We start from the raw sequence: 17829 nt of genomic DNA, 5'->3' as shown, positions 1-17829 counted from the left end.
GGGGAAACAACAGAGGTGCCGATGTTGATTGTTAGGTCAAGAGTGGGACAATCTTTTCCCGGAAGGAAGAGCAGTTCAGTCTTGTCAAGGTTGAGCTTGAGGTGATGAGCAGACATCCACCGAGAGATGTCTGCTAGGCAAGCAGAGATGCGTGCGACGACCTGGGTCTCTGAGCGGGGAAAGGACAGAATTAGTTGGGTGTCGTCAGCGTAGCAGTGGTATGAAAAACCATGCGGGCTAATGACAGACCCGAGCGAGTTTGTGTACAGGGAGAAGAGGAGGGGACCAAGAACCGAGCCCTGAGGGACCCCTGTAGTTAATTGACAAGGGTCGGACTCGGACCCTCTCCAAGTAACCCTGTAGGTGCGGTCGTTGAGGTATGAGGTGAGGAGGGAAAGTGCAGTGCCTGAAACTCCAAGTTCTTGGAGAGAGCGAAGGAGGATCTGATGGTTCACTGTGTCGAATGCAGCAGACAGGTCCAGAAGGATGATGACAGAGGAGAGGGAGGCTGCTTTAGCAGTGTGCAGTTCATCAGAGACAGCAAGGAGAGCAGTTTCTGTTGAGTGACCTGCCTTGAAACCAGACTGGTGCGGATCCAGAAGGTTGTTCTGATGGAGGTAACAGGAGAGTTGTTTAAAGACAGCGCGTTCAAGTGTTTTAGACAGGAACGGGAGGAGAGAGACGGGCCTGTAGTTAATAACATCAGACGGATTGAGAGTGGGTTTCTTAAGGAGAGGGTTTACTCTTGCCTCCTTGAGACTGTTTGGAAAGTGACCAGAAGTTAGAGAAGTGTTGATGAAATGGGTGAGAAATGGTAGAATATCAGGAGCGATAGTCTGAAGGAGGTTTGAGGGGATAGGGTCCAGAGAACAGGTGGTAGGACGGGCAGAGGTAACGAGGGTAAGAACCTCACTTGGAGAGAGAGGGGAGAAGGAGGTCAGTGTGTGGGTGAAGGGAGGGTCTGGTGACCCAGAGGTGAGTAAAGGTGAGTCAGAAAAGGAAGAGCGAATATCATCAACCTTTTTTTCAAAGTGGTTAACAAAGTCGCTTGACAGAAGGGAGGAGGGGGGAGGTGCTTTGGGGGGGTCCAAGAGGGTGGAGAAGATAGAAAATAGTTTTTTGGGATTGGAATAGGAAGATTGGATCTTATCTTGAAAGAAAGTGCTTTTTGCCTGAGAGATGGAAGCAGAGAAAGAGGAGAGGAGAGCCTGATAGGTTAGGAGGTCGTCATGGTGTTTGGATTTCCACCATTTCCGCTCTGCTGCCCGAAGGATGGTTCTATTAGCACGCAGTGCATCATTTAGCCAGGGAGCAGGAGGGGACTGACGAGCCGGCCGCGATGTGAGAGGACAGAGAAAGTCCAGAGAGGATGAGAGAGTAGAGAGGAGAGTTTTTGCAGCAGCGTTTGGAGGCAGGAGTTGGAATGAGTCAGAGGAAGGGAGGGCTGAGAGCACCGATGAGGCAAAGGTAGAGGGGGAGAGGGAACGGAGGTTACGGCGGACAGGAGCAGAGTTAGAAGAGATTAGGTTGTTATGTTTGGAAAGGGGTAGAGAGAATGAAATGATTCTTGACGTTTTACAAACGTTTGGTTCCTTTTCGGGATACAAGTGGAACATCAGTAAGAGCGCCTTTTCATTTGGCCTCCTCTAGTTTCCGGTACCTGGGCATTAACATTTCCTCACCTCTTCAGCATAACGTTCTGAAGGAGGTGAAGGAGGTTAAGACCTACAGCGCTGGAACTCTCTCCCTCTGTCGACTGTAGGTAGAATCAGTTCAATCAAAATGAATGTGCTTCCCAGATTCTCATTCCTTTTTCAATGTTTACCATTATTCCTCCCCAAATCTTTTTTAAGGACTCAGACAAGACTACTTCATCTTTTATTTGGGCAGGAAAGACCCCAAGGGTCAAACATTCTGTCCTACAAAGGGCTAAAGAAGATGGTGGCCTTGCTCTACCTAACCTTCTGGCATCTATTGGGCGGACAGTATTCAAAAGATTCCCACTACTCGCCCATTACAGACTGGTGTCTTTGTGCCCCCCTAAAGTCATACCCTGCTAAATGCCTATCCAACCCAATTGTACAATACTGTGAAGATTTGGAGGAAATGTAGACGGCACTTTCAAATGCTTTCCCTTTCCCTGCTGATGCCCATTTGTAATAATCTTATTGTTCTTCCTTCATCTCTCGACCCGGTTTTCTCTCTGTGGATGGAAAAAGGGTCGGTTTATTTCAAACAACTTTTTGTTGATAACATTTGTGTCTCCTTTGATATTCTCAAGACTAAATCTGACCTTCCAAACTCTCAGTTATTTAGATATTTTCAAATCCGAGACTTTGCTCGTTGTAACTTCCCCAATGTTCCTCATCAACCACCTGATTCTCTCCTTACGATACGATATTACTTTATTTGTCAGATCAATTCTGAAATGTGACTTGCGTCGCAGCAGCTCCATGTCCAACATCAACAGACAAGTATCCAGATACAATACATGAAACACAAACAACAAACATGTAACATAACAGCACAATCAGTGAGAGAAAACCTGCTCAAAGAGCCTTCAGCGTGCATCTGATCTGGGATCAGCTCTGTATTTACTGTGAGGATTGGCTGATGCACAAAGGATGGACAAAGGTCTGACCTTATTGAATGGTGGGACCCTGTATCTCCATTAGATGGTAGCAGTTCATACTCAGTGTTCAGAGCATGGTTTGGGTCAGAGATGATGTGGTTGGACAGCCTCACTAGGTTGTTATGATGAGTCATAGAGTCTCTGACAGGTGGACCAACAGTCTTTGAGCAGATGTTTAACAGGTGGAGCAGTTTTGATTTGAAAGCTGCTGAAAAACATTTGTACCAGGTAGTGTTGCTGCAGAACAGACATGATCACAGATGTAAAGAACAACAGAAGAATTTCTCTGCTCGCCCCAAAAGACCTGAGACGGTGGAGAAAAGAAATCCTTTGTTTTGTCCTTTTGCTCAGATACTCAATGTGATCCTTCCATGACAGCAGACGGTCAATCATTACACCCAAGTGTTTGTATGAAGCTCCCTGCTTGGTTTCATCTGTCTGGATGACCATGAGGACTTTATGGGAGTCAGACGGTGAGCCAAAAAGGATTTCCTCAGTTTTCTTGGTGTTGATCTCAAGAGCATTGCGATCAGTCCACCTTGATACAGTTCTATTGTCCCCTGTAGTCCGTGGAGTCATTTCAGCCGTGGGGAAGTTCATCTTATCAGCATTATCCTCTCCTTTAGCGACTAGGAACACCTGGGAGGAGGAGCTTGGGGTTACCTTTTCAGATGAATGGTGGCAGGGGGCCCTAGACAGAGTCAACTCTACTTCATCTTGCGCCAGACTGACACTGATACAGTTTAAGGTCCTACACAGATCACACCTGACCAACGTTAGACTTAGCAAACTGTCTCTCTCTCCGGCCAGCTGGGTTCTTTCTGGTCCTCTTTTTATGACACACTCTGGAAGGCCCTCAATAAGCCGGTGGTTCCTAGCCCTTCAGTTTCTATGTCTGGAGTCCCTGAGGAGTTCTCTAGTTTCTCTAACAAGGAGACGTGTTGTCCTGCAGTGGAAGGACCAGAAGCCTCCATCTTCTCAGTCGTGGTTGAAAGACTTCATGTCTTTCTTATACTTAGGGAAGATGAAGTGTAGCATAAGGGGATGCTCTGATACATTTAACAAAACCTGGGAGCCTATTCTCTCTTTTGTGAATTCTATTCCTTCTTTAGGGGATTAGATAATCCCGTTACTCATTAATGTACGCCGTAGCTACTATTTTGAGACTGGACGGTTATGATGCAATGAGAAGTGAATGTCTCCCTTGGCGTGTGAGTGGTCATCAGCCCAATGTGCAACTCAGTGTTTCTGTGCTTTTATCCTCTTGTATTTTTTATTTACTTATTTGTGCTCCTCTTTTATATCGTATTTTGAGGCTTTTCTGTGTTGTTTTGTAGGGTTTTCCTCTTAAAGTGTAACAGATTGATGCATCTCCACAGATCATCTTAAAGCAGGGGTGCCCACGTCGGGAGCTTCCCTGTCGATCGCGAGATGTGTCTAAAATAGAACAACAACATTCTGTTTTATCGTTAATGTCCTGTAACATAATCTTCCTGTCCCAGAATAATGCACTTGAACGCATCAAAGCTTTGTGATTGGCCGGCGTGACCCCATGTGTCGGGGCGTGGCTGGTGGGCAGTGGGCACTAGTTTGCTGACGTTGTCCGTGTCAACAGGAGGGACAGTCCGCACACACACAAGTCCGCAATCATGGCAGAAGCAAAAAAGCCCAAAATATATAATGTTCACTCCGAGTGGGAGGATGATTGTTTTTCTATCTGTTCCATTCAGAGTCCATCTGTCTCATCTGCAATGCGAGCGTGGCTTCATCGAAGAAGGGTCCTTTAGGAGCGGCATTTCAAAACAGTGCACAAACGCTACGAGACGGAACTCCCTCCTGATTCGGCCCTACGCTCTTCTGTTCGTTGCATGCATATGTAACAGAGTGAAACATGTGAACACATCATTATGAGTTTGTGAATGATTCATTCATAATAAGTTGTGAATTTTAAGAGATGCGATTGATTCATTTAATAGTTTTGTTTCCCGTGGGAACAACGTCCCGTTGCACGTCTTTGTTTACTTCCGGTGTGTATTTTCCACCCTCCGTGGACTAGCCATCTGGAGAATCACAGAACGGCCGGTTGCTAAGGGCCGGTCGCCAAGGGCCGGTCGCCAAGGGCCGGCTCGATTCGCTGACGGCCGTTTAATGTTTTTAAATGGCATAATTTTCGCTAGCAGCTTCCCCACCCCCCCCCCCCCCCCCTCTATTTGGACTGGTAGATCTCGGCAGACTGGCAACTTTAAAAGTAGCTCTTGGTTCAAAAAAGGTTGGGCACCCCTGTCTTAAAGGCTTCGGAATTCCCCCATTGTAGTTCAAAAACTGTAAAGACTAGGGCCCCCAAACAGCATCTTGCATAGGGCCCCCAAACAGCATCTTGCATAGGGCCCCCAAACAGCTAGAAACGGCCCTGGAACTAAGTACCGCAAAGTACTTTGTGTGAACGTGGCTCTTGTTATATTTTACAGTATATGCAAATTCTCTGTGTGTGTGTGTGTGTGTGTGTGTGTGTGTGTGTGTGTGTGTGTGTGTGTGTGTGTGTGTGTGTGTGTGTGTGTGTGTGTGTGTGTGTGTGTGTGTGTGTGTGTGTGTGTGTGTGTGTGTGTGTGTGTGTGTGTGTGTGTGTGTGTGTGTGTGTGTGTGTAGCATCTCTTCTCAAATCTCTGAAACATGCTAACATCGTGGTTCTTCATGACATCATCCACACCAGAGAGACGCTGACGCTGGTCTTTGAGTACATGGTGAGGATTCAATGACATATGATATATAATGTATTTATTGTTGTTGTTGTTGTTGTTGTTGTTATTTCTGTGGTTCCCCCCCCTGCAGCAGACAGATCTGGGTCAGTACCTGAGCGAACACCCCGGAGGTCTGAACTCCCACAACGTCCGGGTCAGTGAACGCCTCATTATAAGAATAATGATGTCCTCTCATTGGCTGCTGGCACAGTGAGGGGCGGGACTAACTCTTCATTATCGTAACATCTTTGTTCTGTCCTCTCATTGGCTGCTGGCACAATGGGGGGCGGGGCCCAATGTTTTAAGGTGGTTTGGGACTTTTTTAAAGTGGTAAAACCGTGTTTGATGGTTTAACATTTCTTAAGATGGTTTTAAAGTGTAGTGATGGTGTCAGGATTTAAGGTATAAGGCTGTATTATATATATGTATATATATATATATATTTAAGCAATAGCTCACGACAGGCCGTGGTATATGCTCATTATATCACAGCGAAGGGGGTTGTCGACCCTCCGCTTCGCGTCGGGCCGAACCACGCCCCTTAGCTGTGATATAATGAGCATATACCACGGCCTGTCGTGAGCTATTGCTTTTATAAAACGTTTACCAAGTGTGGCAATATGAAAGAAAAATACAAACTCTAATTTAAATAGTTTTTATTAGTAAATAATAATGTTCAAAATAAAATAGTCCCTCCGTTGCCTTCTGCACAAAACATAGTGCAAGGTGGTTTCTATGCAACAACACTAACAGCTAGCGAACATATTAGACAGAGAGCGTTGATCCATTATTTGGTTGTTTATTTACATTAATGTGTATGTTGCTGTTTATTGTGCAGCCACTGAAAACCTGTCCAGCATCAGTAGCATGGCTTACGTGGTCACTTGTATAGGTTGAGGTTGTTCGAGGCTGTTTCTTGGCGTGGCGAGAATATTGCTCCACTTTCTCCGGTCCCCGAGATTGGGCTTCCAGTAGCTCTGGAGAGAGCTTTCGCACCTGTGGCAACTAACGGTCATCACTTCTCTGCTTTGTTTCAAGACCCGCATCAGAAAGCTTTTGAATGGTGCTACTTTTCCAGTTGGTCTACCTGCTCTTCACGTAGCTCTGCATGTGGTCGGTTAGGTGCTCTCTGGAGATAGGCACTGCTCAATCCACTCCTCCATACTATAGTAAGACCCCCCCGGAGGTCGAAGTTAATCTTAAATGTTTCCATCTTATGCTTTGTAAGTTTGTTTCGTAACGGAAGAAATTTAAATATATTTATAAAACTGACAAGTGAAATCAAGCAATCTGATTGGTCGATAGCGTTGTTGCAGACCTCTTTGATTACAGATTTGAAAACATCGTTGCTTGCTTTAAAAGTAGCACAATTCATTATGTTAAACCTTCAAAAGTATCTAGATATCCCTGCCCTAATGCCAAAGGAACTGCGCACTGAATATGTTTTGCCGTTTGATGTCTATGTCTGGACCGCTGCGTCAAAAAGGAGGGTTTCTGCCCCGTTACTTCTCCGCTGCTTTCTTGTTCCAGTATGAACTGTTTGCTTTTCAGCCCAACGGTATACTGTTTTTCTCAGACGCGGAGGGATACTGACTTGTTGTGAAAAGTAACTTACAATTCTACCCCTAAGAACCAATCAGATTGCTTGATTTGACTTGTCCGTTTTATAAACATACATATATATATGTATATATATTTCATTTGTATTTGTCCCGCTCATGTTATGCAAAACCAAATAATTGCCACAAAACATGACTCTACCACTGAGCGAAAAGGAGCAGGGAGAAGAATGAAGTCTTATGTGACCTGCCCCTTTCTAAAAGAAACTCAATAAATACAAATAGATGGTCTGCCCTTCATAATAACAGTAGTAGTAGTATCTTAGGATACTAAGAGAAACACACAAAACAAATACTTGTTTCCCACTTGACGGTTAACGGAAAGAAACAATATATATATGTATATGTGTGTTTCTCCAGCTGCTGCTCCTCCAGCTCCTCAGAGGCCTCCTCTTCCTCCACTCTCTGAAGATCCTCCACAGAGACCTGAAGCCTCAGAACCTGCTGCTGAGCTTCAGAGGAGAGCTCAAGATCGCTGACTTCGGTACTAACGCATTATATACATTGAATACATTATATACATTGAATACATTATATACATTATATACATTCAACACATTATATACATTGAGTACATTATATACATTCAACACATTATATACATTCAACACATTATATACATTGAATACATTATATACATTGAATACATTATGTACATTCAACACACTACATACACTAAATACATTAAAGGAGACTCTGGAAGTTTCAGGAACAAAGATTCTCTCTCTTTTTGATCCATTTCTATAAAAACCTGTCTGAAAATGAGCTGATCAGATTTTGGCCACTTGATGATGTCATAACGATGTTTTGTCTTGTGTAACCATTAGCCAATCAGCAACCAAGGTAACCCCCCCCCCCCCCCCTTATCACCTGAATCTCCTCTAGAGCTCCATTGAGTTCTTTGTAACCAAATGTCTCTCAGAGGGGCGTGGGGAGGGGCTCCTTATCTTCATCTAGAGAACAGACAGAGAATCAGCACTTTGGAAACAGGGCTGAAACAGAGGGGATTATGGGTAATGCTGCAATGATCTGGTTGGTGTTTCAGCCAATCAGAGACAGGCTCTGGATATATCTGAGACCTGGGATATATTTCTCTTGATGTCTCTCTTGTCTCTCAGTCTGTCCTCTGATCTCCTCTCTTGTCTCTTGATGTCTCTCTTGTCTCTCTTGTCTCTTGATGTCTCTCTTGTCTCTTGATGTCTCTTGATGTTTCTCTTGTCTCTTGATGTCTCTCTTGTCTCTTGATGTCTCTTGATGTCTCTCTTGTCTATTGATGTCTCTCTTGTATCTTGATGTCTCTTGATGTCTCTCTTGTCTCTTGATGTCTCTCTTGTATCTTGATGTCTCTTGATGTCTCTCTTGTCTCTTGATGTCTCTCTTGTCTCTCAGTCTGTCCTGTGATCTCCTCTCTTGTCTCTCTTGTCTCTCTTGTCTCTTGATGTCTCTTGATGTCTCTCTTGTCTCTTGATGTCTCTCTTGTCTCTTGATGTCTCTTGATGTCTCTCTTGTCTCTTGATGTCTCTCTTGTATCTTGATGTCTCTTGATGTCTCTCTTGTCTCTTGATGTCTCTCTTGTATCTTGATGTCTCTTGATGTCTCTCTTGTCTCTTGATGTCTCTCTTGTCTCTCAGTCTGTCCTGTGATCTCCTCTCTTGATGTCTCTCTTGTCTCTTGATGTCTCTCTTGTCTCTTGATGTCTCTTGATGTCTCTCTTGTCTCTTGATGTCTCTCTTGTATCTTGATGTCTCTTGATGTCTCTCTTGTCTCTTGATGTCTCTCTTGTCTCTCAGTCTGTCCTGTGATCTCCTCTCTTGTCTCTCTTGTCTCTCTTGTCTCTTGATGTCTCTCTTGATGTCTCTTGATGTCTCTCTTGTCTCTTGATGTCTCTCTTGTCTCCTGATGTCTCTTGTCTCTCAGTCTGTCCTCTGACCATCTCTTGATTTCTCTCTTGTCTCTCAGTCTGTCCTGTGATCTCCTCTCTTCTCTCTTGATGTCTCTCTTGATGTCTCTCTTGTCTCTTGATGTCTCTTGTCTTTCAGTCTGTCCTCTGATCTCCTCTCTTGATGTCTCTCTTTTCTCTTGATGTCTCTCTTGCCTCTTGATGTCTCTTGATTTGTCTCTTGATGTCTCTTGTCTCACAGTCTGTCCTCTGATCTCCTCTCTTGATGTCTCTCTTTTCTCTTGATGTCTCTCTTGTCTCTTGATGTCTCTTGTCTCACAGTCTGTCCTCTGATCTCCTCTCTTGATGTCTCTCTTTTCTCTTGATGTCTCTCTTGTCTCTTGATGTCTCTTGTCTTTCAGTCTGTCCTCTGATCTCCTCTCTTGATGTCTCTCTTTTCTCTTGATGTCTCTCTTGCCTCTTGATGTCTCTTGATTTGTCTCCTGATGTCTCTTGTCTCACAGTCTATCCTCTGATCTCCTCTCTTGATGTCTCTCTTTTCTCTTGATGTCTCTCTTGCCTCTTGATGTCTCTTGATTTGTCTCTTGATGTCTCTTGTCTCACAGTCTGTCCTCTGATCTCCTCTCTTGATGTCTCTCTTTTCTCTTGATGTCTCTCTTGCCTCTTGATGTCTCTTGATTTGTCTCCTGATGTCTCTTGTCTCACAGTCTATCCTCTGATCTCCTCTCTTGATGTCTCTCTTTTCTCTTGATGTCTCTCTTGCCTCTTGATGTCTCTTGATTTGTCTCCTGATGTCTCTTGTCTCACAGTCTATCCTCTGATCTCCTCTCTTGATGTCTCTCTTTTCTCTTGATGTCTCTCTTGCCTCTTGATGTCTCTTGATTTGTCTCTTGATGTCTCTTGTCTCACAGTCTGTCCTCTGATCTCCTCTCTTGATGTCTCTCTTTTCTCTTGATGTCTCTCTTGCCTCTTGATGTCTCTTGATTTGTCTCCTGATGTCTCTTGTCTCACAGTCTATCCTCTGATCTCCTCTCTTGATGTCTCTCTTTTCTCTTGATGTCTCTCTTGCCTCTTGATGTCTCTTGATTTGTCTCTTGATGTCTCTTGTCTCACAGTCTGTCCTCTGATCTCCTCTCTTGTCTCTTGGTGTCTCTCAGGTCTGGCCCGCTCTCAGTCTGTCCCCGGTCTGGTTCTGTCCTCTCAGGTTGTGACTCTGTGGTATCGCCCCCCCGACGTCCTGCTTGGGAACACAGAGTACTGCAGCAGCCTGGACGTCTGGTACATATTACTGACCCTGATAGAGACCCTCCCCGGTCCCCATCACACACTGACCCTGATAGAGACCCTCCCCGGTCCCCATCACACACTGACCCTGATAGAGACCCTCCCCGGTCCCCATCACACACTGACCCTGATAGAGACCCTCCCCTAACCCCATCACACACTGACCCTGATAGAGACCCTCCCCTAACCCCATCACACACTGACCCTGATAGAGACCCTCCCCTAACCCCATCACACACTGACCCTGATAGAGACCCTCCCCTAACCCCATCACATACTGACCCTGATAGAGACCCTCCCATAACCCCATCACACACTGACCCTGATAGAGACCCTCCCCTAACCCCATCACACACTGACCCTGATAGAGACCCTCCCCTAACCCCATCACACACTGACCCTGATAGAGACCCTCCCCTAACCCCATCACATACTGACCCTGATAGAGACCCTCCCCTAACCCCATCACATACTGACCCTGATAGAGACCCTCCCATAACCCCATCACACACTGACCCTGATAGAGACCCTCCCCTAACCCCATCACACACTGACCCTGATAGAGACCCTCCCCTAACCCCATCACACACTGACCCTGATAGAGACCCTCCCCTAACCCCATCACACACTGACCCTGATAGAGACCCTCCCCTAACCCAATCACAAACTGACCCAAAGTGCCGCTGAGTCAGCGAATCTTACGCATGGGTAAAAATCAAGGTCAGAGCAATTTATTATTTCCACACATCGAGCCTTTCTTCCTTCTTACCCGATGGGGGGGGGGGGGGGGGGGGGCTCACTACCACCTGTTTCCCAGATTTATAATGAGCAGGTCTCCCCTCTCCCCTCCCCCGGTGCCCAAAGGCTGCCTTTACAAAAACTGAGGCACAGTGCAACTTATTTGATAAACTTAAATAAGAATTAAAAGGAAGATTTACTATAAACAAAAAGGAACAATAAAATAAACGCTCCTCGATGTGGCTTCATCGTCCGGCCCCTAATGTGAGGAGCCAGGTAACACCTTTACATATTTTAAACTACGCAATTAGCCCCCACTTAGACCCCCCCAAAGTTCATGCTGCATCAGTGTCCTTTGTGGTTTCACCACTCACTGTCCCTGAGGCCGGAGACAACAGTCCACAGGGTATCAGTGGAGTTTGAAATAGAGAGCTTTGCGTATGGAGAGACGTCAGAGAGACAGCATGTGTGTGTGCAGGGGGGGTAGGGCGTTGGCTAGCTCTCGGCTCAGTTGGCTTCCAGGAGTACACAGAGCTTACTAACGGGCCTTTGCAGGACGTTAGTCTTGGTCTGAACTAACACACTTCTGACCAGACCTGTGATTGGTCTGTCGTTGAGAATAGACTCAACTTCACAAAAGGCAGTTTGTAGCATTTCATCATCCATGGCCTGATGCCTGATCAGTCTTTCCCACACTCCTCCAAAGTGTGCTCCTGATGGGGGTTGAACAGCCACCTGACTCGCTCAGAGAGCAGGGAATCCTGGATCCTTTTGTGATCAAGCTGGTTCAGAGCAGTCTCCAGTTCTTTCTGGGCGATCTGTTCTGATTGTTAGAATTGGTCCTCTTCCACATGAAAACCGCCTGATGGCGTTGATGCAGGACTCAGTATCTAAGGTACTCGCCGCCTCCAGATGAATAGCTCGACTCACAAGGCAGGTAAATATTACCCCCCACCGCTTCACATGGCCTCGACCTCTTTTAACCACGATGGGTCCAAATAGTCAATTCCCACATGAGAGAAAGGTGGAAGGTCTGGAGCCACACGATGTGCAGGTAGGTCAGCCATTTCTTGTTCTCCAACTCTAGCCTGCATGCGTCTACAAAACACAAGCCTTTATTATTTCCCTTGCAGAAGAGTTGGCAGAGGGTAACACAATGTGTGGCCTAGTCTGGAGAGCATGTGGTTCCTCCCAGAGGGTCCGACCTGCTGAGGAATATCGCTTAGAATCAGTTTGGATATGTGGGTACCGGGTTTCTCAAGTGTACTGGCAAAGCAGATTTACTTATGCGTCCTCCAATCCGTAGGACACCTTCATCCAGAGTAGGGTCAACTCTGCGTAAGGGGCCGTCAGCTTTAACAGCTTCTCCTTTCCTTAGCAGCATCAGCTCAGATTACAAGTAGCGCTCTTGTTCGTAGTGAATGATGGATTTCTCTGCTTCCTCCAAATCCTCCACAGATAGTCCTTGTTGTCTTTCTGCAGTTTTGGAGCGGGTCACTGGAGCTTTAGCTCTTTTGGATTGAAGCAGTCTTTTGAGTTTCAACAACCAACTAAGTGCTCTCTGTAGTTTGTTCCAAGAGGAGTAGTGTTCAATGAGGTCGTGGTTGCACAGTTATTTATTTTCAAGCTGTTAACAGAGATGTCCTTTGTAATCTCTGGATCGTTAAGGAGGATGTGGCCAAGATCCTCTGGCACTTCGGGCCATTCACTTTCCTCCTTTGAAAGGAAGACAGGGCCATTCAACCATCTTGTGGACTCCAAGAATGGTTCAATATCCAATCCACGTGATGCAAAGTCAGCTGGATTGTCCTTGGAACTTACATGCCTCCATTGGCTTTCTTGGGACACGTTGTGAATCACTGCTATCCTCTTAGCAACATAGGTATGGAATCTTTTTGTTTGGTTGTGGATGTATTTTAGTACTGAGGTCCTATCTGTCCAGAAGGTTGATTTCTGTAGTTTCATGTTTAGTTCCTTCTGTAACATCCTGTCGACTTTTACAGCAAGTGTAGCAGCTGCGAGCTCCAGTCTGGGAATGGTGATTTGCTTCAGAGGGTTGATTCTGGATTTCCCGAGAATGAATGACACATGAGAATCTCCTTTCGTGGTTCGTGAATCTAAGGTAGCTTGCAGTGCCATGCCCCGTTTCACTTGCGTCACAGAAGTGATGCAGCTCAGCAGTCCAAATTGTTCAGGCTTCATGCACCTGTCCACTTCAAATCTGCTCAGCTGATCTAGTTCTGCTATCCATCTTTGCCATGACTTTGAAAGGTGTTCTGGGATAACTTCATCCCATCCATACTTATCAATGACGAGTCCTCTAAGGATTTGCTTGGCCTTGAGGATGAACGGTGGAAGGAAACCGAGGGGGTCGTAAATAGAACTGACAATAGAAAGAACTGTTCTTCTTGTAGGAACTCTGTGTCTGATGGCAGCAGTGAAGGTGAAAGTATCTCTCACGATATTCGACTGGATGCCTAGAACTCTTTCTAGAGGTGTTTTTTCTTTATCCAGATCTAATTGCTCAACTGGCTTAGCTCTGTGCAATTCAGGGATGGTTCTAAGCACGTCTTGGCTGTTACTCACCCATTTGGTAAGAGTAAATCCTCCTTCGACACATGCTTTAGATCCTTGGTAAGATCAATAGCTTGAGTTTTAGAAGCCACAGATTTGAGACAATCATCCACATAAAAGCTGCGCTGAATGGTTTCCAGTGCTTCCATGCTGTATTTGCTGGTATTGTCTCTGGCTGGCTATGCTTGGGGATGATACTGCGCCAAAGAGATGCACATTCATCCCATAGACCTCCAGTGGTTTGCTGATGTCTCCTTGAGGCCACCACAGACACCTGAGATAGTCACGGTGGTCTTCCTGTACTTGGTAGTACATTGCTTCAATGTCAGCCATTATTGCAATTTTAGAGCAAGACGCCTAGAAGGGGATTAGTGAAGTCCGGACCTTGCAGGAGTTCAGCATTAAGGGACTTTCCTTTAAATGAAGAGGAACAGTCAAATACAACCCTGAGTTTCTTCTTTCTTTTATGGTAAACCCCATGATGCGGTACGTACCAGAGCCTGCCGTCTGATCTGATCTGAACCTTTTCGGCATAGCCCTTTTCCAGTACCTTTCCAGGAAGACTTTATATTCTTCAGCGTAAACTGAACCCCTCTTGAATTTCCCAGCAAGGTTGGTTGTGCGATGTAGTGCCATGTTGTAATTGTTAGGCAGGGCCAAGTCCTTATCACGGAAGGGTAGAGGTAAGTTGTAATTTCCGTTTTTGCTGATTATTGAACTTTCAGCCAGGTCCATGAATTTCCTGTCCTCGCATGACATCCCTCTTTTTTCATCATATTCCTTTTCAGGGAAATCCTGGTCGTACTGTGAGACTAGCTGGTGCCTCAGATTATCCAGTGAAACTCTATTGACGGTTACTGATATTGTTTCAGAAGTATCCATAGCAGATTTGAGGGGCTCATTGACCACCCATCCAAACATTGTCTTCACTGCATGGTCCATTGCCCTGACTGTGGATTATGTCCCAGGGTTCCAAGGCTTTGGGAACATCCATCCCTATCAGCATTTCAATGTCTGCATCAATTTCCTTGATTTGGATCTGACTGAGATGATGCCATTTTTCAAGATCGGATTGTGTGAGAAGGTTTTCCTTTGAGACAGGAATCTTAGTTTGTGTGTACCCTTCGGGCAAGTTGATAAATTGTCCTCCATCTATGTTTCCTATTTCCAGTCCTGTGATTTCATAGCTTTTTGCATTCCTTTTTTGTCCCATTGTGCGGAGTAGAATTTCAGTCTTTCGTCCTTTAGCATTCAGTTGGTTCATTAGGTTTTCAGTACAGAATGTGGCCGTGCTCCCAGGGTCAAGAAAGGCGTATGGTTTGAATATACTTGCTTCCTTTTGCCGCTTTCACTTGAACCGGAACAATAGCAAGGGCACAATCCTCACCGGCCCCTGTTGACTGATCAGCTGATACTTTCGCACTGTTGATGGACGCTCACTTTGGTTCTGTTCTACTGTTTTGCAGGGTGACTTGTTTTGAATTTAAATCATTAATATGCAGCAGTGTCTTTGGCATGTTAGACAGTTTAGCTTCAATGTACAGTCTTTGCCCATGTGACCCTTCCTTAGGCAACCAAAACAGTAACCATTTGTCTTTAGATGATTAATCTTTTAGTCGTGAGGCTCTGATTTGAGTTTTAAGCAGTCCACTACTGCAAGCCTGCCTTGACAGAAACTACATATGGTTGCAGGGGCAGCTTTGATGTAGGTGGGTTGCTGCACCTTCAATGCCTGTAGCTTGGTGTCATAATGTTCAGTTGGTGATTATCCTTTCAGTGGGATTTGAGTCTTTAATTTCTCCAAACACTGGGTGTAATAATATGTCAGAATGCTTTTCGGTGAATTCGACCAGATGTTTGAATCTTGCTCTGATGTTTTTATTTTGAAATTCTTCATACGCTGTTGTGCGCCATCTTTCCCTGAGCTTCTATGGTAGCTTGGATACAATTAGTCTTAACGTTGATGTGACGTCTAGCTCATCCATGTACTCCAAGTCCTGCATGGCGTTAAGGCATTCTCTTAGGTATAGTGAGTAGGCATGAAGAGATTTTCCATCATCTGGCTTGATAGCTGTCCAGTTGAGTGCCTTATCCTGATAAGCGATCTCTGGCTTGACCTGATGTAAACTGTTCAAGAAAGTAGAGCCTGTCCTGGCAGTTACTTGTTTTCTCTTCAATTAGGTATCTGAATGCATGCATGAAAGGTTGAAAGAGAGTGGGTCCCCATTAAACACAGGCACCTCTCTCTTAGCTAGCAGAGATACATTGTGTTGCATTATCATGAGATCAACTATGTCCTTTTGTCTCTGTGCCAGTGTGTTGATGTTTTCCTGAGGAAATGTTGATTTCAGGATTTTCCGGTTTTTCCGGTTGTGGGCTTGATGCACCATTTGCTTGCCGAGATCTTTTATGGAAATCCACAATTGTTCTATGCAGTGGAGTTTTAGGTACAGCAGCTACTTCAATAAATTCCAAGACAGAAGTGTCTGTATACGTTTGCTCCACATTTTCCGGTTTACCTTCTTCATCTAAATAAGCATTCATAGCATCCCCAGGATGATCATCCTCATTCGGGCTGAGAAGTACCCTCATTTTGGCATCTGCTGCTGTAATCTGTGATTCCATCTCCACCTTTTCCATTTTTGATTTGAGAATTGTTTCCTCCAGTCGCAGTGCATGCATGTCCTTTAAAGAGCCTGAACACGAGTTTCCCCCATCATCCAAACCCATCAATTTGAGTAAATATTGTCCCCTTGAAAACCGTGACTGAACTGATTTTGGATATTTGTACTTTGATAACCATTAATCTTTCCTTCAATGTTGACCATTTCCTGGATCCTCTCGGGGATTCTTCAAGTCCCGCCAAATTATGTGTGACGTCAGCACAGCGCTCCAGCTGCTCCGTTCAGGATCCCAGCATCTGCATGTAAACGCACGATGGCGCACACAGCAGCAAGCTCAGACAGCGATGACAGTTTAATTTTGAACGTGTCTGGGAGCTCATCTGAGGCTGAAGGATCGGTTTATGTTGTATCTGTTAGAAGTTTAGGAATTAGGTGCGTCAATATGGGCGATCATACGGTCATGTAGCCAGTGGTGGACTGGGACTAAACATCAGCCCGGGACTCTCGACCGGCCCACTTCGGTACCGCTAGTACACTGTCAACGGGGGGAGTGGGGGATGTGCTAGGGACTTATCCGACCGGCCCACTTCGGTACCGGCCAGTCCGCCCCTGCACCCAGCCCAGCCCACGTAAACTGTCATCGGGGGGAGCCTCGCTGCGGGGAAACGGTGGACCTTGTGTCCCGATCGGAGTGGGAATAATAATAATAATAATAATAATAATAATAATCATCATATTCCGTGCATTTGATCCATTAATTTCCCCACATTGTGGTAAAAAACCACACGTTTAATCCATGTTGGTACTACTACTACAAAAAGCATCGGTTTGTTTCCTCATCAGGAAATGCAGACCGGCTCAAACAAAAGATTTTTAAATCATCATCCTCACGATCATTTAATGAATCCTATGTTCAACGAATTGACATGAAAGCACTAATAAATGTAGTTTCATCCACTTGAGTTTACAAAAAGCATCGATTTGTTTTTATATCACATCCGACGGGAGGAAATTCAGCAGCTCTCACTACCGATCTGTAATCCTAATTTAATCATCATCATCCTCTCGATCATTTAATGTTTCATATGTTCAACGAATTGACATGAAAGCACTAAGAAATGAATATACTGTAGTCAACTTCATTAAAACGTTATGAACGTGCCTAAACTCAGTAATTCACCATTTCTACGCATGACAACACACTTTGTCCGTGTTTGGCTCTCTCGCCGCACAGTGAAGCGTTCCCGCATTGACGTCACTTCCGGCTTCCCCCAAAACCTCAAAATGAGTCGAAGGAATTTTCCCGCGATGTTCGAAATGATTGATATTTATCGGAACGGTATCGCTTTTTCTTTTTTAAACTGACGGTTCGAGATGACTAGTAGCCCAATGTCTCATTGCACACAGCTGCTGGGTTCGTGTCACAGGCTCTTTAAAGCAGCAGACTCAGAGCTGCCCTCTCTGCTGATGCTAACTGAGCAGCAGGTGAGGCCCTTGATGTTGTAGTCCTCTTGGAGGCATTGGAGATACTGTCAAGTGGATCAACTTGTAGTTGTGCAATACGTTCTCTTCTCCATGCTTTAACTTCCTTTGCAAAGTAATTAAAGTTCATCATTCTGGGTTCATACCAGTCTGTTACATCAATGTCCTTTTCCTCATCAGATAAGAGCTGTTGGAGAGAATGATGCACTTTATTGAATTCATCCATAGCAGTTTTAAA

The 17829-nt window shown here is 45.1% G+C and overlaps 1 protein-coding gene across 1 annotated transcript in view; it reads left to right on the top strand.

Moving 5' to 3' along the window:
* Window positions 1-17829, top strand: part of LOC307033464 (cyclin-dependent kinase 15-like) — a 57237-nt gene that overhangs the window by 9859 nt on the left and 29549 nt on the right. The window contains exons 5-8 of the mRNA XM_079671950.1: window positions 5279-5373; window positions 5462-5524; window positions 7350-7473; window positions 10047-10167. Coding sequence (XP_079528076.1) covers window positions 5279-5373; window positions 5462-5524; window positions 7350-7473; window positions 10047-10167 — 403 coding nt within the window. The remainder of the gene's footprint in view (window positions 1-5278; window positions 5374-5461; window positions 5525-7349; window positions 7474-10046; window positions 10168-17829) is intronic.

Source organism: Notothenia rossii (assembly GCF_949606895.1).
Source record: "Notothenia rossii genome assembly, chromosome: 3".
Lineage (NCBI taxonomy): Eukaryota > Metazoa > Chordata > Actinopteri > Perciformes > Nototheniidae > Notothenia > Notothenia rossii.
The sequence above is the reverse complement of the archived record's forward strand: the minus strand, read 5'-3'. Positions and strand labels throughout refer to the sequence as shown.